Genomic DNA, 26115 nt, shown 5'->3' with positions numbered 1-26115 from the left:
CTACAAAAGACATGATTCTTATACATGTTACTCTTTTTCCACAAGGATCATTCCCATATCCATCAGAAGAAAATCCATAAATGAAAAATTATTATCTGTGTCATATAAAATAAATATTCTTACTTAAATATTACCACCCTGTGGATTATTGAAGAATATAAATAAGATGATACTAGCAAAACTTTAATGTTAATCGGTGTGCAAAGGTTAACTTTAAAAAAAAAAATCATCTTCTTTCTGGTATATTCCCTAGTATACAGTAGGTACTTGGTTGACGTGTGTTGAATTATAAATCTCATGGGTAACTATACAGGCTGTGTTGACCACCAGTGAATTCAACTTACAGATGGGCCAGCAGCTCCAACGGGGCCGGTGGGACCAACAACACCATTTTCACCCTTAGGTCCTTTGGTTCCTCTCTCTCCTTTAGCACCAGGTTGACCAGCGGCACCCTGTTGGAAAGGATCTGTTATAGCTCTGGTATTCTAATTCACTCTGCTTCCCAACCTGGTATGGTGTTAGATCAATCTTCATTATGTGATACTCACAGCAGGACCAGCAAATCCATTGGGACCAGCAGGACCAACTTCACCACGTTCACCCTAGATGGAAGAAGGGATTTTAAAATGCCTTAGCAATCCTAAATTCATGAATGTTTAAAAGTTGTGAGGTATGAGAGTCCAAATTATCCAGATTTTTTACTTACAGGGCTACCCCGAGGACCAGCTGGGCCAGCAGGACCAGCAGCACCAGCTTCACCCTGTAATGGAACAAATGATGAATCTGCTAATGTGCCTAATGCAGGTGCTCCAAGAGGCGGGAAGGACGAAGAACAGCAGTAGACAAGGCTGTTTTCAGAGTTTGCAGATTTCTTGGAAGAGATAACTAATGTACATATCACAGAGGAAAATGAAGTGGATTCTTACTTTACTTAATGCTGTATTCATTTTAAGGGTTGAAGTGGTATTGGTTGTTCTCTTGCAAAAACACTATAAATCAGAACCCACAATACCAGGAGGAGGACATTTTAATTTTTAGATGGACACAGAGCTGATCTATTTGCTGCACTCTTTGCAATACAATAAATAAGGTCTATTTTAAGTGGACTGCTTGATGTGAAATGGGCACACTATGTATTTTATTGATTTTTTACAATTGAAAGCTTTGAGAAGGCTTAGTGCATTAGGATATTGTTAATGGGCAACAGGGAAAGTCTGTAAAACAAATGATAGGGATTAAAGTATAGATCAGATAGCTGGCACATCTATAGGATGGGAAAGAGAACTTTAAACACAGAGCATTTGTTTCCTGCTGCCCTATCACAACAGCTAGGTTTTTAAATAAGTAGGCTTTATACCAAGCCATAAAAATGAATTGCTGGGGCTCTTTGGGACTGGGGCAGGCAGGAAATTTTAGATAGTGCTATCAGCTCATAGAGTTACACTTAGTGAAAATGCAAGCTCACCCGGTCACCTGTAGCTCCAGCAGGACCAGGGGCACCTACAGCACCAGGAGCACCCTAGTAACAAAAGGAAACATGTCTTATTAATTAATAACACTCCACACCTTCAAAAGTGAACCTTGTCATTCCTGCTGCTAGGCCTATGCAGAGACTGAGCACTGTTACTGCACATTCTGGTTGGACATCAAGAAATCTTGGATCCATTTCAGTTCTAATTATTAAGACTATGAGAAGCCACTTTCAGGACAACAGAACTCCAGTAATAAAAGCTATGAAAATGTGTAAATCGAGGACAGGCTAAGAATTTGGGAGATCTGAATTCTGCTCTTATAAAATTCCTTGGAGATCAGTAAATTGACTAGCCTTGTTTGGAAATGTCAGAACTCTATGGTTCAAAGGAAAGAATGGGCTACAGAAAGTCATCTCTGAGGGAGAGGTGAAAGAAAGAACCAAGGCCGACTGTGGCCTGCAAGTGTCATGATGCTGATACCCTAGGTAGGGTAATTATGCTTTTATGTATTTTCTTTGGCATCTCTATGGCATTAACAGCTGATCTTTATGGCTGCTCTTAGACAAAGTCTCAGGGCAGACATATGAGTAACTGCAGGACCTTGTTAAGAGTTCTGGCTTTTTAAATGTAAAGGCATTTACATTTGTTATTTTTTAAAGCCTGATTATCACTTCAAATACTTGTTTAATGTTCTATTAAACCCAGAGCTTTTTGTCTGTAGGTGGTATATTTAATATTAGGGAAGTTAGAAAATTCCAGATGTGATTTCCAAAGGAGTATGTCCTGTTGAATTTTTCTTTTGGAACATGAAAAATGACATTATTAGTGGTGGATCCAGGAAGGAATGCAATACTATCTTACTAAACTTGCTATTTTTGGAAACTTTCTCAATTCAAATAAAATTCAACTTACACGAGCACCATCTCTGCCAGGGTTACCAATTTCACCTCTGAGGCCAGGTTCACCCTGAAAGTATAAAGCAAGAGCAACTTTTTATTTTCTGAACACATTTTTGAATCAAAATTAATCTGAAGTGATTTTATAGAAGACTCTATAATACCGTTCATCATTTAAGATATTTAGTACATTTCTCAATTCCCTACCCTTCCATAGGATGTTGAACAAGGAAAGAAATTTTAAAAATAATAATAATTCAAGATCCATTCCAGATTATTGTCAAACATTTCCCCCCTAATTTCCATATACCCTTCTGACGCATAATCAAGCAAGGTACAAATTCATGTGGACAGAATTGTAAGACAACATCACAATGGGCTGCAGGGCCTGATCACTCTTACGGCATAACTAATGCAGCAGCACGGTTGACAGCTGTTCAATAGAGCTTCTTCCCATTAATTAGGGCAGGATGAGGCATTATTGTTAGTGGCATTAAAATGAGCCTCATGTATTACTCAACACCATCTGTTTGCGTGAAATTCCATGGTAGTGAGGAATTTTGCCAGATTAGTGAGTTTAGAAATGCGTAGGTGCTAGGTGGCAGAGGGAAATGTACATAGATAGATATCAAAATGCTACCAGACCACCTGCCAAGAACTGTAAAAAAACTGGGCATCCTTGTGAGGTCCCTTTGCCAGGGTTCATCAATAGTATGTCTTAAGGGCCAACACTGAGAAGATACCTTTTCTCCCTTGCCTCCAGGTATTCCAGCAGCACCCCTCTCTCCTGGGAGTCCACCAGGACCAGATGCACCAGCAGTGCCTGGAGCACCAACCACACCGGGTTCACCCTTGAATCAAACACATGCGAAATCAATTATTTCAATGGCAAAAGGAAAAAAAAATGAAGAAATAAACTCTTGAAGAATTCCAATTTAAACATTTAATAGGTAGCATTCTTGCTTGCTTAGAGACACAAAGGAGGGCCATTGAAAGAGGGAGAATATAACAGGGAGATGCTATCAATGACACAATGACTAAAGAAAAGAGAGTAGTGGGAGTGGGTGGCTGTGATTCTTCTATAACCTGCTTCCAATCCTCTTAAGGAAGACTGGCCTGGAGAAGGAGATGATGGGGACAATGGGAAGCAGAGAGTGAAAAACGTTTGTCCATAAACCTTTTTCAAGGATAAGTCTCTTAACCCAGGGGGGAAACATGGAAAGAGACCTTATCAACTGGGGAGATATTTGTGTTTTAGTTTTCTTAAAAGAGGAGACTATAGATTCCATTTTGAATGAACCTTCACAATTTCATGTACTTAAAACTATTGACTAGCTTCTGAGATGAATAAGTCCCTATGAAAGGATCATCTAACACAACTCTATTTCCTTTCTTATTTCTTCTCTCCCTCTTACCTTATTTTCATTTATTCTCTATAATATCCTTCCACATACTAAAATAACCTTCTGCAACGACTCTACACATTTTCTGCCTTGAAGGTAAGAATCAGAAGTTAATACGAGTTGCCTTCTTCTTACTGTGGTTCAAGTAATCTGTTTTCCAAACGTGTATAACTCCATCCACTTTAAAATCTGAACTACAGATTCTACTTTAAAACACAAGCTTTCAAATTTATTTTTTTTGGGGGGGTGAGGGTGAATATAGTATCCAGTTAATGTTCATTATTATAAACTCTCATTGTTAAAATTTAACTTTTAAAAATTTTAATTCAAGGGTGGGATGTTGAAAGGATAAAGTTTGTTTTCTGAAAATAATGTCCCCATATATAGGATGGTTCTTGTTTCAAACAAAGCATAAACAATGTAATGAGAAAAAGGTAAAACCACACTAATTCATTACTGTTTGAGGCCTCCCTGCCTCAGTTTTCTTTTGGAATAATTTAGGTCCCCTGGACTGCTTACTAAGGTGGAAATCATCACAGAATTGGAAATAAATAAAAATATGACAATTTTTCCTTTTCTTATAAAGAGTGTATTTATTATTGGGTATAATGCCAAAAAAGTATAAAACCCAAAGTTTTACCTTGTTTCCATCAGGCCCTGGGGGTCCAGAAGGACCTCGGCTTCCAATGGGACCAGCAGGACCAACAGCCCCACTCTCACCTGGGGGACCACGTTCCCCCTGTAAAGCAGAAATTAGGAGATGTCACTTTCAGAGATACCATGTTAAACCCACAGTCCGCACTTGTTCTGCCATCTTTCAGCAAATTAAAAATTCTTTTGTTTCTAATTTCTTCATTTGTAAAATGATGAGATGGGATGAGATGATCTATAAAGTCTCAATTGGTTCTAATGTTCTGGGATTATGATTCTAAAATGTGTTACTTCTAAAGTATAATACCCAACCTTTGGAATTTATTTCCTTTTTTTGCATCTGTGATAAATCCATAGATAAAAATAGATGTTGATTACACATAGCAGTCAAAGGAAAATATTGTGGCATTAGAGGGGAATAGCAATGTCAGATATAGATAAAGATTATATCTCTGCCCCCTTTTTTCAACCTCTTGCAATAATGATGTAACAGTTATAATATTCAACTCCTCAGTTGTGTGTATATTTGTATCTATCAATTTACTATATATGTAGTATCTCTCAACTCACATCTAAATATCATTATAATGTGGCATTCTGTGATGCAGAATATTTATCACCTAGGTTAACACTGCAACAGTACCAAAAGACTTTGTTATAACTTGCTTTTATTATACTATGGACTTTTAAAATACTAACTCTGGGCTTCCTAGGTCTATGATCACCAGCAACATAAGGGGATACTTCAGTGGCAAATGAATCATTCCAGTTATGTTAATATCCACAAACTATATCTTTATTTTATTTTTCTGTATAAATTAGACGTATACAATCAGCTTTAGATTGTGAATATCAACAAACATTGCAAAAACTGAATTTAGATCTTAGTAAGTAATTAATTTCCCTTGGGTTAAGTTGAGCCACTGTCATGAATGTCTCACACTTGTCTGTATAAATCACTGACTACAATACTTGCATTAGTTCATTTATGTTTCTTACAACCATATAGTTATTGAATAGGAAATTTGAGTAACTAAACAGAAAAGTCAACTATCAACTTAGAAATCTACTGATCTCTATGGATAACATTTGATAATAAAAGAGGTGTGCAAGAAAGGTCATCAGTGGCTTTAGGAGAAAGTGTGCCTTCTTTTAAAAACACATTGCCAGAAATTGTTGAAAGTTAATTAAATAACACTTACTCTTGGACCAGCAGGACCAGGGAGACCAAATTCACCAGGGATACCCTAGGCAAAATCCAAGAATAAGTCAAACATGAAGTGTATAGGTGATTTCTAAATTCACTTATGATTATGATATTTGAAAGGTTCTGAAAAAGTGAAATAAAGCTGAGCGGGCTCTACCTATAAAAAGCCTAAGTATAGAGGGTAATGCAATACATACAACAGAACTCTCAGTGGTCTATGAATATCTACAAAAAGAGAAGTCCGTTGATATCTAGGACAGGACCTGGTATCAGAAAATTTAAATTTACATTATTTAGTCCATTGTCTTTAAAAAAGTGACAAAGCAGACTATCTCTTTTGATAATATGATAAATAATAATGAACACTATCAGACATTGCCTATTTTTAGCTATATAACAGACTGCCTTCTTAATAGAAATTATCATATTCTGTACATTACCTAGTTAATTGTATACCCAAGTGTATCTCTTTTATTACTGACCAGCTGTCTCCTTAATGTGCCCCACTGTTGACAAAGGAGACCAGGCCACAGAATGTAACTAAATTGAGGCACATTCATCACAATTACAGAGAAAATGACTCAGAACTCATGCTCTGATTGTGGATAGCACTGTCATGTCTGAATGCCAAGAAAAACATTAAAAGCAATTTTTCAGGGTCCAGTTTGATGAAAAATCAGTGCATTTATGTTCTCACTCTAGAAAAGGAAATAATTTGTATTTTAACATTACCAAGAACAAAACAAAAAGTAAGGCTATTACATAAAATATTCATTGATAGATTTTACTTTCATAATGTGATGTTTCATTGAATCCATAAAACAAAGTAATTTGAACTAATATCAGTAACTCATTTCACTCTCTCCCTCAGCACCAACATAGACAGAACACTATCATTAACAGACGAAATATGAAACTTCCTTTTACATATTGTAATTGTGTTGCAATAGGGCATTAAACAGAAGGAAATTCTCAAGTGAATTTACTATCACTTGTTTTACTCACCCTTTCTCCTGGTTTGCCAACTTCACCGGTGGTACCTGAGGGGCCAGGCAGACCCTAAATGCAAAGAAACACAAATCTCAATCTTATGATAATATACAGGGGATTTTCTAATACTCTGGGTTTGGTAGGAGGGGAAACAACCTATTAAGTGTTATAAAACCACTATTAAGTGTTATAAAAGCACTCCACCAAAGTTTGTTTTGAAAAAAAAATGCACTCTCTGCTTTAGTTCTGAAGCCATAATGTATGTGATGGGGAAAAGGAGACAGTGAATCATAGGTGAACCATCTGGCCAAGGCAGTGTTTCGTATTTTTTTTTTTTTTTACTCACCTGGAAGCCTGGAGGACCAGCTGGACCCTGTTCACCTTTGCCACCTTGGACACCCTGAAAGTGACAGCAGAGATAGTATCAATAGAGACATTAGCCACATTGCTGTCTAGCTATATTATTTATGGACTGGAAAATGGAGAAGGTTGTTTTGAGGGATTAGGTACATTCTACTACTGCAGAAGAGCACAGGAGAGGGAGAAATACTCACCTGGGGTCCAGGGGGCCCCTGAGCACCATTGTTTCCATCAGGACCAGGAGCACCCTAGAAGTGTTCAACAGAAAGACCAATGGTTACATGTAAGCCAGGCAGTTCAAAATGCTTCAGAGCATCATTGAAGTGAGTTCCTCAAAACAAATTTGTCATTTTAGCATGAATTATACTCACTTCGCCAAAGCCTGAATACTGTCTAGTAAATTTCCATATGGTTCGAGGGAAGTCCACGGATGGAAGGCAATTTATAAAGGCCAGAGAATACTACTAAATATTTATATTCTTTTAATCCCAAGATGAATAAAATAAAGACTAAATGCTTTTGTAAGTATCTTTGACTTAACATATATTCTGATTTGTTATAGCTCATTGCTTTATATGTGTGGTTAAAGAAAAAAAGACATTTTATGATGGTAAAAGGACCCTTGGGGATACCCTCTGGGAAAGAAAGTGACAGAAAGATATCAGATGGCCTCAAAGGATGTGTGTTTCTTGGGTGAATTCTACATGAATAGATATGTACAACAGTTAGCACCTACCCGAGCACCAGCAAGTCCAGGGTGACCTTTATCACCACTTTTGCCAGGATCACCCTACGATAAAAATGAAAACAAAACAAAATAAAAAATGATCATATTACACATTTAATGTCGAATGAGCCATACCAATTTTGAAATGCTAATTTCTTGCTTGTGTGTGTGTGTGTGTGTGTGTGTGTTTTAGATTCCTAGTCCTGGATTTCTATTATCTAAGGCATGATCCATCATCAGGCAGCTCTGGGTACAGTAAGGGGCACCTGTGTCTGAGGAGGCAGTGACTCAGGAGATGGATTTTCAGCAGGTATGTAAAGGATAAATCCCTTTACTGTAGTGAGTGCCCTTCAGTTTTCCTGTGCTGAAAGGACATGCCTTGAGGTAGTTTGGACTGATAAATGGGAGAAAATACTAGATCTTTGGTGAACTGTAGCAAAAAATTGATGAGGGAGAGAAAGTTGTGATGATTCTTACAGTGGGTCCTTTGGGTCCGGGGAATCCGATGTTGCCAGCCTCGCCTCTTGCTCCAGCTGGGCCAATTGGGCCAGGCCTGCCGTCAATACCAGGGAGACCCTGAAACCAGAGTTTCATATTTAAAATTTACTCTGCATCAGCATGGCCTCCCTACCTCAAACTCATGATGCTTCCTGGGATAAAACAGAATAGCTTTCTGGATGCACAGAGCTTCTTGTATACAGCGCCAATAAATTATGAATCCATTTTCCTTTTCTAAATAGATGTCGGTACACACACGGCCAATTCAATCTCATATGTACATAATTTTCCTCTCTCCCCCACCTCTCTGTACCCTTGTCACCTGCTTCAATTTTCCCTGCCACGTTTTTCTCTTCCCTTTTCTGCTTTCAGTCCTGCGTTCATTTGGACTCCATAATTACAATCTATTACTTTGCATTCCCAGATGATGTAGGTGGCTGATATTTATTTTCAATGTATTCATGTATAAATAAGCCACAAAATAGACTTGATAAGGGTGCAATAAGTGTCCTTGAAAACATAATGGAAAATGAGCAATACTTACCACAGGACCTTCTTTACCAGCTGGGCCAACATTTCCAGGGGATCCAGGAAGACCCTATAAAACAAATGAGGAAGCTTTCATGTTGGCACTTTAACTCACATACTTGAGGCTCAGATTAATTGAAATCTCACAAAAGCACTTTCCCCTCCAATTTTTGTTTGTTGCCGAGGGTAAATCTTTAGGGATATTAGCCACTAGTCTGGAGGTATGAAAAGAGCCCTGAAATTTTTCTTCTATTTTTTGTGCCTTTCCCTTTATTGAATTTTAGTGAAACTGATCCATTTATAGATATCACAAGAAACTGTTAAGCAACATGCTATATGGGCAAATGTATCATGCTATTTACCTCATAATAGAAAAAATAATACTTTTAGTAAGCAATTTCCAAAGTGGATTTTTATTGCTATATTTGGTATCCCTATTACATGTTTATGGTACAATTATAGTTGATATTCACCCATAAGAGATAATGGAGCAAAAAATTACTCTATTGCTATGGATTAGAGTGTCTACAGATCTAAAGGTCATTTCTCCATAGCTAGTGTGATGCTGAATACATTACAGCACTTTGTGATTGCTTGAAAAATGATTTCACTTATGAATCTAATAAACTAATAATGTATAGCCCTAATACATTTCATGAACACCTTATATAAAACTTACAAATTAAGATAAAAGATTCATGCTGATAGGAGAACCAACCTAATTTGGATATATTAAAGTAGATCTATGCTTCCAAAGAATAGATCAAGCCATTGTATCAAGTATAATAAATAGGAAATTGATGAACTAACTAAATACATTAAAAAATCTACAGAGCTTTGATAAAGTTAAATTAAAAATTAAATTAAAAAGACATCTGTCGGCAAGTCTAGCAACAAATTTGCTTTAGATGTTTTTGTTATCTTCAATTTTAGCCAACAATACACACTGCCAGATGCGACTTGCTCAGAATATATCTGAAACTTACTCTGGGTCCCATGAGACCAGGCTCCCCAGGGCGACCAGAGTCTCCATTGGGACCTCGAACTCCAGCAGGGCCAGTTGCACCACGATTACCAGGAGGTCCCTATTGAAAAGAAAGGGGCAGAGAAAGAAAATGATAAAGCTAGTGACACAGTCACCAGAAGAGTGTCAAGTTCCTTCCAGGGAAATGAGGGGTAGACTACTAACCATGACACCAGCTCTGCCATCAGCTCCAGGAAGACCACGAGAACCAGGATTACCCTGCAAGAAAGTACATGAAACAGAAGGGAATTAGAGAAAACCCTGGAATCTGATCAGGCACAGTTTATGAAAACATGGCATGTTTTGTGTCTGTATCTCTCTAAGGCTGAGATACAGACACAAACCAAGCCAAATCACTTCACCCAAACCCCAAAGGAATGCGTGGATGAGCATCCTGCAAAAGTAGGTCAACATTGTTTTCAGACCAATTTAAAAACATACCAAATTGGGAGTCACTGATTTAATAAAACAGATGGAAAGCAGATGCTTCTTTCGTCTAGAAAAAGCACTCCCAGTAATTTTGACAATTTCCAATGAAGGGTTATCCTCATCTGCCTCTGGAGTATCTAGGTGTTAAGGAGTATATGGAACCTACTCTCAGTCCAGGAGGTCCTGCGGGACCAGCGGATCCAGGTTCACCATTGGGGCCTCTCTTTCCTTCTTCACCACTGGGACCAGGAGGACCTTGGGGGCCAGCAGAACCCTGTTGAGTGAAAAGAATAGGAGAAGGGAATAGAAAAGAATTTTTAAAATATTATATCCAGCTAAAGAAACTGGATTTAAAGGATAACAACTCCACAGAATTGTGATTATAGAACTACTTACTGGCTCTCCCTTGTTACCACTCTCTCCTTTGGAGCCAGCTGGACCAGGCTCACCCTAGGAACCAATACAAAACAGTGGTCAAAAACCAAACATATGTCAAAACTCTCTTACAGACAAATTTTCTGGAATATTTATAAGTTAAGGTAAGGAGAAGCTTAGGTTCTCTAAGGGGTTTCAGTATGACCCAGTTCATGCTCAAATGGCCTACAGGGGAACAGCATTGGTGGAAAGATCAGACTGAGGTTGTAGAACTTGGTCTCATCTATTTTTACATTAAGGTTACATTAAGGTTCTGATGTTTGCAGGAGGAATGCATCTGTGTGCGTGTGAGGAAGCGGGAATGTACATACATATGCATACAGTTTACAAACTAAAAATGCCAACGAAGGAAAAATAAAACTGTTAAGAAAAAGTCTAGATAGTGATAAAATGATGGTAGCCCTAGTATTTCAGGATGATGAAAGCCACAGTTATGACCACTTACAACAAGTCCTCTGGCACCAGTAGCACCAGCAGCACCAACAGGACCAGGAATACCACGGGGGCCAGGGAGGCCAGGAGCTCCAGCAACACCAGGAAGACCCTGTTGAAGAAAAGCAAAACCTGGTCCATCATGTGATGATGAGCTGTAGAGGCAGCACTTATTAAATTTCTTTAAAACCATAATAGCACATTTTAGCTACCCAAGTATACTCACAGCGGCACCCTTAGCACCAGTAAGGCCATTGGCTCCAGGATTACCCTATGAGAAAGAGGAAGAAGGATATCAATTCACTGGAATATATCTGATCTTCTTCAATTCCACCTTCATTTCTCTTTTTTATTTTTTTCATTGCCTTCTTCTACTTTATAAGATAAACAACAACAGCTACTTACAGGAGGTCCAACTGGGCCAGAAAGACCAGGAAGACCCACTTCACCACGAGGACCAGCAGGACCAGAAGGACCAGGGTTACCCACAGGTCCAATTTCACCCTAAAAGAGAAAATGACAATGAACAATCAATCGGCCAGCAAATAATGAAACAGCACATCCCTGTTATTAGGACACCAAATTTTGGTAAAACTTCTTCAGAATTGCAATAATTTTCCTTATCTCATTTGTAACCCCAAGATTTGGGGTTCTTTTCCTACTTTTTTTTAGCCTACTTCTGCCACTTGGCAGAATTCAGATTACTACCTGTTGCTATCATTGCTACCTTGACTCCACCTCTGACTCTCTGTGGCCGACTGGTTCTCAGTCCTGACTAGTCTGGGCCCCCATAGAATCAATTTCCAAATTGCCAGTGATCTTTATGCTCATAGTGTACAAGTGCAGAGAGATGATTGATTTTGAACTTGAAGTGGAAAATCCATCATCCTCTATCCATTTTGAAGGGGACACAATTAAGGTAACTATTCTGTAATTATCTCTGCCAACACAGTTCTGATCTTTCACATCAGAGTAAAAAGTTTATCAAGGCAATGATTATAGGCACTAGTGTTTTTACCTTGGGACCAGGGGCACCTGGGAAGCCTGGGGGGCCAGCAGATCCAATGGGACCCTGGAATCAAAGCAGAAAAAGAAATTTCCTCTAAGTAAACTGAAAAGGCAACAGCAACAGAAGAGAGAAGCCGTTTAGAGTGTCTTGATCTTATCTGATATTGGCAAAGAAAGAATTGGCTGCTAGCCTGTAGACATGACGGTCATATTCAGGGAAGGCAAAACAGGCGTCCAAAGTAGGGTGGATTTTACTTTATAGATCCACCAATAGCCTCAGGTATTTGGAAGTAGGCTATGCTACTTACAAATGGAAACTTCAAAAGACCTCCCAGAACATTTGGTAAAGTGTCTGGAGTGATGTTATTTCATAGGAAATGAGTGAGGAAAGTGGCTACCACCACCACACTTTCAACCCTCCCAAATTCCCTAGTGTTAACACTTACAGCAGGACCCACGGGACCAACACTGCCATCACTGCCACGGGCACCCTATGAAGAAAATAAGAAAAAGAGTCAATAGAAAAGTTAAAGGGCAGCCATTAGAAGATTATTTTTAAAAAGGGTAAAAACAAACAAAAATGGGATACTTACAGCTGGGCCAGGGGCACCGACACGTCCTCTCTCACCAGGAAGCCCACGGGCTCCCTAGAAGCAAAAATCTTTTTAGTAAAATGCTAATCTTTAAAAAGTCATAGGCATCATTTGCCTTGTTCATTTTCTAACACACACAAAAATCCACTAAAAATTAATAGGTCTTATTCTAATACCAACTAAAAGGGAGTATAGTTTGATTAAGTATGCAGATTAGAAACATATCAAAGAATACAGTGCTGAGGGAAAGGGTAACTAGCAAAAACTTCAAGGAAGTTCTAGTTCACAAAGAGCACAATACCTTTAGATTTACAATAAAGTAATAAATACTTACTGCTTGACCTGGAGTTCCATTTTCACCTGGGGCACCGGGTTCACCCTGCATTGAGAAGAAAGATTGAGTTTCTGATTATATATATATATATATATATATATATATATATATATATATATATATATATCTTGATTGTGCAATTTTACCCTATTATTTCAATTTGAACCATTCACATAATTTTTAATGTTTTTTACACATAAAGATTGTTTCTCAATTATCTCCCACATGTGTGTTTTTAAAATTTGCTAAAATACAAGTTTTTATTTAAACATACCAAATGTCACGGTACTAAGGAAATGTGGTTATTTCCTTAGTGTCCCATTTTTCTCTTCATATACTGAACATCATTTAGACTAGGCTTATTTATTTGGCATGATAATATAAAAAAGAGATGGCAGTATAATCATATTTATCCTCTTTAAAATTATTTTGAACACTCAACCTTACCATTTTCATAAAATATGCAAAACAATTTGAAGCTTCATAATATTTTTTAGAGCTGCGATACTTATTTCCGATCTATATTTTTATCCCTGGTAATGACCATGGTGGCAGTGGAAGTGGTAGGTGATTTAATCCTATGGCATATGTAAAGAACTTTCCTTCAATATAATCTGATTTAGATATGGAAAAAACATGCTATATGAGACCATTAAGGACCTTCATTTGTAGGATTCTACCTGAAGCAAGTTAGTTATGAATAAGCCCTGAAGTGAGCACCAGGAGTTTTAGCATGTGCCCTTCCAGCCACTAGATGTGTGACTTTGGGAGAGTCACTAGCTCTTGTCAAGCCTCAGTTTCCCTCTTCTGCAAAAAATGAGGGAGTCTACAAAGCTCCTTGCAGCCCTAACACTTTATGATACTGTGATTAGTAGTCTGAGCTGTTATATTGGGCCCCTGGGAGAATGAGTTTGACCTTATCCATTTGTGTGGCAGCTGGAAAGTTAGAACAGATTCTCCATATTCATGTTCATTTCTAGTCCCGCTAGTATTCGTTACTCATTAATTTGTAATTACGTTGGTATTCACTTTAATATCACATTATCTCCTTAATAGGAAAGAGAACATTTTATAGTTGAAAACGCTGTCAGAGAAGAGCCTAGCCAAGAGATAACACACTTCTGAGACTTTAATTACCTAATTAAAAATTTTTTGAGTGTGCACAGATAAATCACAGGAAAGAGGTTGAAAAGTGTATTGTGACATGAATGTACCTATCTAATTAGTGCATGGCAAAGGAGAATTTACAGTTTAAAATAACACGTAATGTTCTAATATCTGATTATATGTTTATTTACTTTTATTTTGGTTGCAGAGATCGATTGAGATTATAGGAAGAGGAAAGGAAATGGAGGAAGAAACTATTGACATTATTTTTATCTCAACTGTTTAATAGATATTAAACTAAATAAACATTAATAATTGGCCTTTTGTCATAGAATCTCATAGTCCACACCATTGAGGGGGTTGAAACACAGAAGAGGAGACAAGATACCATTTACAATTTGGGTAGTCCTCAGCATAAATATACTTTTTGTTGATAGGACAGGGAATTTTAATAAGTTGTTTACAAACTTTCTAATTCAATATTTACCTTCACACCTTGAGCACCAGGCTGTCCCTTCAATCCATCCAGACCATTGTGTCCCTGAAAGGCAATCCTTATTATTAAATGCTATCCCATTTATAGTGCTTTCTCAAATCAAAATCTTCTATCTTTGCAATAAATATCTCCCTGGCGAATCCTGTGATTGCTTTCTTAGGATGGACTCCAGTGCTCCAGCTCCAGGTGAGCTGGATCCAGGGCACCAGGTAAGTCATCTAAACAAACTCCCAGAATGTGGAAGCAAGAATGTGTCATCCAGGAGTTTAAATACAATTGAACCCCCCACCCCCACCCCAACCCAAATAATCAGCATTTTTTTCTCATCTGGGCAAAGAATGTGCTCACCCTAATGCCCTTGAAGCCAGGAAGTCCAGGAGTTCCAGGGAAACCACGAGCACCCTTAGAAAGAAACACAGAAGAATATGAATAATATTTTTGGCACAAATGAAAGGACAATGACTTCCTCCTTCCCAAGAAATTCTCACTTAAGTTCAAGCTTGGAATCAAAGGCTATAATGTTTTAAAGCACAGAGCCACAACTAGCTCTAACATGAATAGCTAAGACTATGTTATTTGTGGAAAACAGTTTTCTTGCTTATGCAGGCTTGTTACCATTATATTACATTATTTGCATTAATAGAAATGTATGCATTCTTTCCCAGGTTCTGTCAGATGCCTTTAAGTAGTGTGACAAGCATAAGTAATGTCTACAGTACTATTTAGATGGATGTTTGCCTGAGCAACTATCTTATCTGTGAGACCTCTGACATTTGGATTATACACTGTTGTAAAAAGTCTCACCTGTGGTCCAACAACTCCTCTCTCACCAGGTCGTCCAGGTTTTCCAGGGTGACCCTAAAACATGAAAGCATCATAGGGTCAACCTCAACTTGGTAAACCATCAGACAAAAGTAGGGGCATCTTGGTTTTTCACAATAGAAGAGAAAGGTATCACATAAAAATGTGAATTCAAGTACTTCTTTAATTAACAATTATATTTCCCTAAATACAAGCAAGTTAATTAATATTTCATTAACAATAATATTTCCCATATGAGGAGAGTTATGTCAAGCATATTTTGGAAGAATATTAAATTTAGATCTGGGGTAGTTAAATGGTGTTTTGGAAGTCCTTCAGGTAAGCACTTACATCCTCACCAGCCTTGCCAGGAGCACCAGGTGGACCACGAGCACCTGCAGGACCCTAAGGAAAGAGGAGACTCATTATTTAGTTAAGGGAATATGTCCAAATTTCCTGAAAAAAAATTTATCACAAAAATGTACTCACAGTCTGACCAGGTTCACCAGGCTCACCAGCAGGTCCTTGGAAACCTTGAGGGCCCTAAAAGAACAAAAATAAAAGTAACATTCCAAACTTTATTTTTTTAATTCTCTCTTTTTTGTAGAAGAAAGATTATGAGCTTTCAATACTTACAGGGGCTCCAGCTGCACCTGGAGGGCCTCTAGGTCCCATTAAACCCTATAAAGATGACAGATATGGTTAGCACTGATAAGTTGTCATGGCCTTGGATGAATTAGCTAAGACACTACTGTGCCACAGATATTTTGTGATAGACAAAAGAACAGAACTGTCCTGTTTTTATTTCATAGTTTTTGTTCTTTCCAAAGAACCCATGTTTTCCCCACTTTCTCTCCCTTTGATTCTCCTTTTCTCTCAACCTGAATTAGAGAAACTCAATGAGCTCTGGATAGGATGGTCATAGTTTCCTTAAAATTGTGCACAATTGTGAATATTGAGGTTGTTCTGATTCAACGAAGTGAATTGGTCTTTGCACAAGTACAGAATGTATGATTGCCTTCTATCAGCTGACAAAGAATTTCATTTAGATTCCCTTGATCATATGTCATCTTCCAATGTCATACTTAGCTAAGAAATTGATATTTTTATTGCCACAAGGGGCATAAATTGAAAAGGATCAAAAGTCCTTCTTAATGATTACAGGGAGGTGCGTTATAACCTTATAGCTCCTTTAAGGGCTGTTGGTGACTGATGAAAATGTCAAAGGAAAGTGGATGTAATGAGGGGTGAAGGAACAATGAAATATTATTGAAACAGCCTACTAGAAGAGTCCAGCCTATGATATTAGTATTGAAAATATGGCCCAAATGACAGCAGATTGTTTCCCCGTTGTTCTTTATTCTGTAATACCAAAAGAAGGTAAAACAGAATGTTACTGGTTTGCAAGCTGAATACATACTCTTGACCCCCCTTTGCAGTAATCAATGCCTGGATGAGCTCATCTGTGAGACCCATCCCTCATAATGCTGAAAATATTTCTCGTGCATGTCTTGAGCAATTTGTTTATGACAGATCAACTGAGGGGACTCTTCAGTCAAATGGCCCCACTATATTAATGCCTATAGTGAAACTCTATAAATGTTATTTAAAATGCACATTATTTTAATTATAGGAATTATTTGTTTGGTTTTGGAAATTGGCTTCAACATTAAAAGAAGCTGTCTCTCTTCAATAAAAATAATTTTTAGATATACATTCAAATAATTTCCTTTGCCATCATAAATTTTTAATATTGTATTTATTCATTTTCCCATGTATTTGCAACAATTTCATTTACATAAAAGGTAGTTTATTTTGTAGGGACTGTGAGACACACTATGATTACTCATTAATTCAGAAAAGAACCCTGTGGGGTTTTAGAGTTATTGATTTTCCAACATGGAAAATTATTTTAATGCTTTATTGCTGCCTATCTTCCCTTTTTGTGAAACACATATCTGTTGATTACATATGTCTGAGCATGTGTGTGGATGTGCAAGTTCAATTATATTTCACTGATATTTAAAAGTAAAATACTCTGCTTTATGCCCCCCAGAGAGATTTTCCAAAGACAGGGGAATCTGAAATCCATATTAATTTTCCCAGTTGATATGTGCTTTTGGTTTTAAAATGACATCCACAGTCACTTTATTTTATTTCCCCCTTTGCTTCTTCTTGAGAAATAGGTACTGCTTCACAACTAACTAATGTCCAGCATTAGCAGAAACAGCTAATTTCATACATCTAATACAAACAAAGCCAAAAGAACCCCTCCATACATATTCATTTAAGATATGAGCATTCTAAATTACCAGGAAAAATCATGAAATTGGAAAACATCAATTAAAGGTACATTATTTCTCAAGTCAGATTTTAATTTACAGAAAATATTATCTTGCCCTTATAGTATATTAGCTTATTGCGGACCATTAGTTCCAGTAGAATATCTTTTGAATATAGAGCACTGAATGCGTGGTCCAGGTAAGATTTATATTTTAAAGACCATACTTACTTTGCGTAGATAAATATCTTTGGAAACAAATAATTAGAATCACCAAATTGTGTGTGTATCTATGTGTATTAAATTCTGCAATGCTTAATCAAACTAATATTTTTTTACTGCTGGTAATTTCCCCCTCATTTGCATATATATATATATATATATATATATATATATATATATATATAGTATACATTTTGCATGATCATATCAGTTTTTTGCCTAACACATCTCACTAATATTTGGTAGAGGCTTCATTCGTTTAAAAGGTCACCGTCACCAACATAAGCTCCTATGGAATTTTTATAAACGTTTACTCAAATGATAGGATATGTTCCCATATTTTGTGCTGAGTGATAGAAGGGCTAAATTTTACTCATATTGTCTTCTACATCAATTTGTCATTGATATTCTAACAATAGGGTTTTTTTTTAATCAAAATGGAGAAAAAAGAAAAAATTCTAACATTGTCAACTCCTTGAGGGAGAGTCAGAATCTGTCATTCATTCATGGCTATCTCTCCAAATGCATACTACCATTAAGAGCCCATTGAATGCCTCTGATAAAACTCTTGTGATTAAATGAACATTATATGTGAGAACTAGGAACATGAGCCACGCTATTGTTGGCTACCTTACATCTTGCCTGGTGGTTAATTCTAGTTCTGCATGACCTTGGGAAAAGGGATTGAAGTCTCTAGTCACAAAATAAATGAACCAGATTAGAACTTGTTGATCCTTTCCACCAAGTTCAGGGAACTTAAGAAATAAATTGCTCTATATTTCTAAGTGTTGCTTAATATTCTAAACAATGTTAAGAAATGTAAAAAAAAGTGAATTGAAATTTTAATATTTTGAATGAAATTGATTTGCCTAAGTTATGGTTATGACATCCAAAGATTATTTCTTGGACATATATATCTCACTTATTTTATTATATTTGAACTATGTTATTTTAAAAAAATTTATTGGTTAATCTATTTTAATGAGGCTTGTTTGTAGAGAAAATTGACATATTTAACCTAGGCTTGGGTTTTGACATATTTAAATATAGAAAGAATCATTGTTTTTATTTGATCTAAGGTTTGAATGTTTACCTAAGTAGCTAAATGTATGGCACTGCAAAATTTACCATAAAATAAATTCTAAATAGTATATATTTTTGCCAAGACAAAAAGAGATAAGCATACCATTGGTCCAGGGCCCATTCCAACTCCTTTTCCATCATACTGAGCAGCAAAGTGCTAGAAGGGTGGAAAAAAAAAGTACATGTGTAAATATATATTTACTGGTCATGCAGCTCATTTTTTCTATTCTACTTGTAAAGTTTTTTTGTTGTTGTTGCTATAATTAGTTTACAATTCCAAACTGAAAATAGATTTCTAAAAACTCAGGAGAAATATAAGTTTAAAATAGAGTCCACACCTAGTCTGAAGTTCAGAGCCTTCCTGTCTTATTTTTCATACTTCTCTTCTGCTCTGTTAACTCAGTTTATTTGCCCCTAACCCTTACCTACATCTGCAGTGAGAAAGGGAAGCTTCTTAAACTTTTAAAGTGTCCTAGAGCCATGAATAAATTAAGCAGAGATCAAGAGGACACCTTTGCATTTTCACCTGTTGCCCTTTCCTACAAAACTCACAAAAAATAACTGAAAGACCTTTTTCTTGCTGGAGTTTCAGAAAGGATATAAAAAGTTTTCAAATTTAGAGGAAAATTAAATTAAAATGCCCCTTGGAAGATTAAACTTTTAAAAAATAGTTCACAGTAATAACTTTACTGTTAAAGATCTCTTTTAGAGTGGTAGCTCTATTAAAGAAGGTGCTTTTTAATGTACTCAGTAGATAAGCAATCATAATAAGATCTTTGGGGAGAAAGGTCTTATTTTACTGGCCTACAGTTGGGTATTAGAATCAGGCTTCTGATTCATAGTGCTAACCAATTAAGCAAATATGTTTTCCTTCCTGCAGTGAGGCCATTTGGCACTCATACCATTGTTAAAGACATAAAGCTAAAAGAAGATATTAATGAAAAAGGGAAATGTACTTTTCTCAAATTAGTTTCAAGCAAATTAAACCTAAAACCACTTTGAATGTTGGTTCAGCAGACTTCAAGCCAAGAAGAATAAAAAAGGGTAGGATGTTTGTGAAATTGCTTAAGATCAGGGATTTCACTTATGTAATTCAATCTAATCAAACTCTTTAATAATGCAACACCTCTTATTTGTGCCTTACTGAAAAAAGATATTAAATCCCAAAATTAAATAATGGCGCTGATGGCCGCAGCTACCTTCAGTGAACACAAAGACCAGTCCTATAATTGACAAGAGTTCACAAAGAGAACAGGCAAAGCAGAAACTTGAATGAAGAAACCCAAGAAATGAAATAAAATATACTAATTTCCAAAGAGCAGACTTTCCCTTAATTGCTAAAAATAAATTCTATAATAAGCCTTCTTCCAACAGAAGTATAAGAAACTAAGTTATAAAAAGTAAAAAGTACTTAAGACACCTTACCCCGCCAAGACCAGGGGGGCCAGGAGGGCCAGGTGGACCAGGAGGGCCATTGGTACCATCTTCACCATCTTTGCCTGGGGGGCCTGGTGGACCCTGTTGTGTATAGAGTAAATTAAAGTAGGATTAGACAGATTCCATGGAAACCTATGCAGTAAATGAAAAGGAGACCTAAGAATACATAAGGTAAAAGTAGTTGTTCAGACTTTTCAATGTACATGAAGGGTGGAAATTTAATACACTGTATTTATCATTCACTGAAATGTACTTAGGTATGGGTCTGTCTTAGAACAAACTTTAGAATAAACTTTAGTAACAGCAGGTAGTTTTCCTAAAGGAATATCTTAGTCATGGAATATTAATTTGAAGCGGAGGTCCAGTATTCAAACGAAGATAGAAATTATAGCTAAAGTGTATGCCCTTCATTTTTCATAATGCACAAAAATATACTATGTTTGTTGATGGCTGATTTCTGATTTTGATGAAGGCATTCAAGCAATTTGGTATGTTAAATGTGAATAGTAGATTAATTGATAGTCATTTTGTCAGAATATAGAAAATCTTGAAGATTTCCTGTTATGAATACAATTTAAGTTGTTAAGGTAATTAACTGGAATAATTTATCTCTAATAAATTGTTTGAGTGGAATACATGTAAATCTGCACTTCAGGACAGATACGAGATATCAGCATTTATGTCTTAACGAAAGTATCCTATAACGCAAAATCTTGTAGTTATTATAAATGTCAAGTAAGCATTTCAGGGAGATCTAAGAAAGCCACAAATAAAATGTAAGGCTGACTTGTACATGTATGAATTTAGATAGAGAAACATGTTACTGACTATCACTTTATTATTATTCCCAAGCCATAGAAGAGATCTTACTTCAAAAGCAAACAGAACATATTAAAAAGAGGACTGTGTGGTGGTGTGTAGATACATTGTCATTATGTATGTGTCGGGCAGATCTATTAAAAACAAAGAAAGAAAGACCATACAAAGAATATGGCTGTCTGTAATAGTTTTTCTTTTTAAAGGATAATGTTGACCTAAAAAGAATATTGATTATATATAATAATGCTCATTCACCCTTTCGGCAGGGCATTTCCTATTTAAAAGGTGGCACAATTATCTGGATACATAATATTCTAATGAATTGTCAGTCTCCTTTAGTTTCTAATATGTGGTTTTTCCAATATGGGCTAAAGCCATTTAGTAGTTCAAAAATTACGTACCCTTTCTCCACGTGGTCCTCTATCTCCAGTTGGGCCCTACAAGGAAGATGCAAACGGCACAATAATAGGTATCTAAATAATTTCCAGCAAAGAAACAAGCCATTATGGATAATAATTAGTTGGTAAGTCTGACCTAAGCCCAACATTATTAGATAGTAGCTAAAAATTGTCACAATACAATAGATAAGAGTATATTGCTTTTATTATAATTATATGTAATTTTTTAAAAAACTGAAGAACTGGAGGCTGCTATAGTCTCTAGTAATTAGGCCAATATTAAGCATAGTATTTTTAATAAGATGATTACTATAGATAAGATGACCATTTTGTTACAGTTTAACAGCATATTTGTGTAGTCAAAGTTCTTTAAAATAACTTTTGTTTACTACCTTTAATTAACATAATACCATTCAATCTTCAGGAAAAAGTCTTTTTTTTCTGTAGTATGTAAATAACCAGTTTGTATAACATAAATATAATTAGAGATGATTTTGAAAGGTAATAAAACTTTATTACCTTAAACATCAAAGCTACTTTATGTTTCAACTAATGCATATTCATGTGGGGAAAATCTTGACAAAGTATTTTCCTTTTATAGTTTACTTTAAATTTAGTTAAACTAAGGTATCTTGATAATCTCAGATATTTATGGAGAAATATTGGACTCTTACCTTTTTTGCAGTTCCCTAGAAAAGAAAAGAATAAGTAAAAGATTATTATGAGAACTATATATACATATATATTTTAAAAACAATTATATCTACAGATTGCATTATATATCCATTTACTATTAATCTACTCTCAAAATACAATGTAAAATTTTACCAATACGTTAAATAAAATGTATTATGTACAGAAACAAATTCGTATACTTATCTATAATACTGCTGCAAGTTCAATTCACAAAGAATTTGCTCATAATTATTTTGCAAAGAAATGAAAAATTCTGTAGCTCAGTGAAGTCTTATGCTTTGTAGTAGCTAATGCTAAAACCCAAACTTAAACTGGATTATTTACTCTTTCTATTTCTCATGGGTATTTTATGAAACTACCCTTATGCAGAAGCACCACCCATTTTGGAAAATGGGGTGGGCACTTACTCTGGAAGCCAAAAAGGGATTGACTCCCATAATACCTCATGGTTTTCTTTGGAAGCTGGGTTAGTCAATACCAGGGTAGCTTCACCTTCCCTTCCCAGAGAAGCAATCACTATGACCAAGGAAATCAAAGTAGATAATTTTTTTATAAATATAATTTTACTAACCTCTTGTAAAGCTGTAGATAAAAGAGAAAAGTAGAAAATTATTAGTAGTATAATTTCATTGATTATTAACAGTAATTGCCAAATAGATACACAAGTTTACAAAATTCAGTTACCTAATTAAAGGGCCAATTATATTTTTTATTAAGAATATTATAATGACTTGGAAATTATGCAGGTCAAAAGATATGGCAGGGATCAGCAGGGTGATTTGTTTGCTATATTAATATGTAAATATATTTTGAATGAAATTGTTAATTATTTACTATTTTATAAATGCTGTGAAATATTCATGTGTCTGAAGGATATTTCTAATGCTTAGCAATTAGGCTGGAAATTGCACAGATGAATCACTGACTGTAAGACAAGACCAGTGGATGGAGGAGGAAATAATTTATGGTTTAGATCATTTTTAATATATAAATGTCTAAAACAGAAAATTTAGGAAAGTTTGTTAGCTAAAGCAGACTTTGTCTTTTATAAAACATTAACGTCACTTAGTAGTTCAATAAGTTTTTACCATTTTTAATGTCTTTTTTTTTAAAGGTCTAATTTGTACATTAGTAACTATGAAAATGGATTAATTCAGACATCTGAGTTTTGGCTTTAAATTAGTTCACTTAAATTCGGCAATGCCATTTTCCTAACATGCATCACTTTTGTCTCTGAGAAAAGGGTTACTTTGTGGAAAAATTGTGGATTAAAGAGCTTGAAATATAATGGGAAAAACAAAGTAAAGTAATATTCCTCCCTTTGTCATTACTACTTTTCAGTCTTTAAAGACTGACTTTCATTTCTACAGTATAAAAATTATGGGTTAATACGGGATACAAGTGTGGCTAAGCTTCCAATAGAATGAATCACCCCTAAAAATTGCTTTAGTTAGGTGGCCAAGAAGTGTGTCATTTGAAGTGAGAACATCTCTTGTAACAGTCACAATTCAGGAGGGTGGGCGATATCCAGCACTGGCATTTAATGGCAATTTATGAGAATTACTGTTAAATTAGAAAAGTGATATGTTTACTTCATTGTGTCCATCAATAGGAAGAATAATTAGGCTCCATTTGATTAATAAGACCCCTTAAAATTTTGGAAATTTGCCCTTTTAATTACTCAGACGTGAGCCATTTTGAAGAATGTGTGTTTGGTAACCTTTATTACAGATGCTGGATGGCTGTTGATTAGGTGAGTTGCCATGCGTGCCTTCAAACTTCCCTAGTCTGCTTTCCAATTTTTCCTATAGGACTCATTTCTTCCCTTCCACTCTCAGGTTCCATAAAAAAAAAAAAAAAAAAAAAAAAAAAAAAAACTAACTTGGTAATGTGAATCTGTTCAATGAATTTACTCCTTGGTATCCACAATGTGTATACACACATACACACACACACACACACACACACACACAGAGAAATGCATCAGTAAGAATGCAGTGGAAGACACCGTGGCATGTGGGCGGAGCAAGTTTTTGAAGTGTTGGGTGTGGCCTGATCCCCCCCCATCCCGTCTCAAGTGAACGTCTTTGTCTAGTAGTAGTAATTAGGCAGCCATTTTTAAGATGAAAACGGACTGATTTTCTTCATTCTATCCTGACGTGGAAGACTGGTCATAAAATCCAAACCAAGAAGTGACCTTGGAGACCATTTAACTCCACTCCACATTTTGGAACAGGCCCAGTTTGAGTAGCCCAAGGTCATGGGAAGAAGAATCCTGTCCCTTGAGTCTCAAGACAAGGTTGGTTTTTCCCAACCTGCTGTGCTCAACGTTTGGTGATCACTAGGAACAGGTTTAGGGTCAACTCCAAGACTCAAAAGGTAAAGTAAATTTTAGTTAAATATAATTTCACCTTTCCCATTACCATATAAAGTGTTGAGAAGCTAATTTTACTTCCTAGAAGGTGTCCACTCCAAGTAGAATCCTTCGCAGGACATGCTGACTAGCCACTGGGAATGTCTCCAACCAGAAATTAAATAATTTTGTACAAACCTGTGGAGTCTTAAATTGGGATTCCATTAGCTTAAGTCCCGGTCCCCTGTACTTTCATATTCCCCCCTCCAGAGGGCGCCGTATCACCATCACCACCACCACCATCATCATCACCATCATCCAGACCAACCTCAAGACGACCAGAAGATAAGTTCAATGGTTGAGCTTTGTATGATTGAATTAAAGGGCTTTCTAAAGCAGGCCTCAAGTCTTAAAATGTGTGTATGAGGATAGTTATGGGACATAACGGGTGTAGGCCTGTATTTTTTTTTCCGCCAAGTCAGTTGTTAATAGCTAGCTCATCCTTAGGGAAAAGACTTCTGCTCCCTGTGCGCTTCTCTAACTGAGGATCCAGATTAAGTTAACTGTGTTACTGAGTTAAAAGTTCCTAACTTTTAGGGAGAGTTGTTGAGTCCTTCATGTTTTCATTTTTAAAGTACTTTCCATGTTCCTTATCAATTCCAGCGTTTCTCCACATGCCAGAGAGCCTTCCCTCCAAGCTGTGCAAGGAATTGAGGTTTAGGTTTCCCCTTTTCAGACCAGGGCGTCCACCCATCTAACTTCTCTCCCCCACCTCCCCGAACAAGCTGAAGGCACTTACATTGGCATGTTGCTAGGCACGAAGTTACTGCAAGCAGCAACAAAGTCCGCGTATCCACAAAGCTGAGCATGTCTACCACTTAGACATGCAGACTCCTTGTGTCGCAGAGCCCCTGGGTCACCGACGGAGGTATCACCTGGCAGAAGCAGGCATGCAGTCGCGGCCAGTACCTCCAACTTAGCCGAAACCTCCTGCCGCCGTGGTGCTAAAATAATAAAGCCGGGATCTGCCCTATTTATATGGCAAAAGTTTCCCTGGCCCGAGGGTGCCTCCAAAAGCGCCTCAGCCAATGAGAGGGCTGGGGCTGGGGGCCGGGGCAGCCACACTGGGAGGAGACTGCGGGGGCGCAGAGGAGGGAGCGAAGTGGGGGAGGGACGTGGCCACGGGGCTGGCTTCTTAAATTGGTTCCATTCTTTTTGAGGACGTGGACACTTTTGAGGCTTTCGAGGGGAAACTCTGACTCGCTGTCTGCATACCTCCTCCCTCCCCATCCCCCCCGCCTCCCCCCGCCCTTTCCAAGTTTGGAAACACTTTTGGACACGTCGGAGCGCTTTGCAGACTCCGACGTGGGCAAAAGTTTGAGGATCTCTGGGCAGCAGGGCAGCTGGGCAGCTGTAGAGGGACCTGAAGCCCGGA

General features: G+C 36.8%; 1 protein-coding gene across 1 annotated transcript in view; it reads right to left on the bottom strand.

The window, feature by feature from the left end:
* The window catches only part of Col1a2 (collagen type I alpha 2 chain), a 35621-nt gene extending 9852 nt beyond the window's left edge, over window positions 1-25769 (bottom strand). The window contains exons 1-37 of the mRNA XM_027955440.2: window positions 25480-25769; window positions 22899-22909; window positions 22306-22320; window positions 21635-21670; window positions 20403-20495; window positions 19081-19134; window positions 16028-16072; window positions 15881-15934; window positions 15743-15796; window positions 15395-15448; window positions 14939-14992; window positions 14582-14635; window positions 12988-13032; window positions 12654-12707; window positions 12507-12551; window positions 12071-12124; window positions 11458-11556; window positions 11279-11323; window positions 11066-11164; window positions 10582-10635; window positions 10352-10459; window positions 9922-9975; window positions 9719-9817; window positions 8749-8802; window positions 8184-8282; window positions 7716-7769; window positions 7174-7227; window positions 6966-7019; window positions 6635-6688; window positions 5625-5669; window positions 4412-4510; window positions 3112-3219; window positions 2385-2438; window positions 1466-1519; window positions 707-760; window positions 549-602; window positions 345-452 (exon numbers count right to left, since the gene is read on the bottom strand). Of these exons, the coding sequence (XP_027811241.2) occupies window positions 345-452; window positions 549-602; window positions 707-760; window positions 1466-1519; window positions 2385-2438; window positions 3112-3219; window positions 4412-4510; window positions 5625-5669; window positions 6635-6688; window positions 6966-7019; window positions 7174-7227; window positions 7716-7769; window positions 8184-8282; window positions 8749-8802; window positions 9719-9817; window positions 9922-9975; window positions 10352-10459; window positions 10582-10635; window positions 11066-11164; window positions 11279-11323; window positions 11458-11556; window positions 12071-12124; window positions 12507-12551; window positions 12654-12707; window positions 12988-13032; window positions 14582-14635; window positions 14939-14992; window positions 15395-15448; window positions 15743-15796; window positions 15881-15934; window positions 16028-16072; window positions 19081-19134; window positions 20403-20495; window positions 21635-21670; window positions 22306-22320; window positions 22899-22909; window positions 25480-25549 (2295 nt within the window). The 5' untranslated portion in view covers window positions 25550-25769. The remainder of the gene's footprint in view (window positions 1-344; window positions 453-548; window positions 603-706; window positions 761-1465; window positions 1520-2384; window positions 2439-3111; window positions 3220-4411; window positions 4511-5624; window positions 5670-6634; window positions 6689-6965; window positions 7020-7173; window positions 7228-7715; window positions 7770-8183; window positions 8283-8748; window positions 8803-9718; window positions 9818-9921; window positions 9976-10351; window positions 10460-10581; window positions 10636-11065; window positions 11165-11278; window positions 11324-11457; window positions 11557-12070; window positions 12125-12506; window positions 12552-12653; window positions 12708-12987; window positions 13033-14581; window positions 14636-14938; window positions 14993-15394; window positions 15449-15742; window positions 15797-15880; window positions 15935-16027; window positions 16073-19080; window positions 19135-20402; window positions 20496-21634; window positions 21671-22305; window positions 22321-22898; window positions 22910-25479) is intronic.
* Window positions 25770-26115: the final 346 nt, after the last annotated feature.

Source organism: Marmota flaviventris, chromosome 1 (genome assembly GCF_047511675.1).
Source record: "Marmota flaviventris isolate mMarFla1 chromosome 1, mMarFla1.hap1, whole genome shotgun sequence".
Lineage (NCBI taxonomy): Eukaryota > Metazoa > Chordata > Mammalia > Rodentia > Sciuridae > Marmota > Marmota flaviventris.
This window is presented reverse-complemented; position numbering and strand designations above follow the sequence as displayed.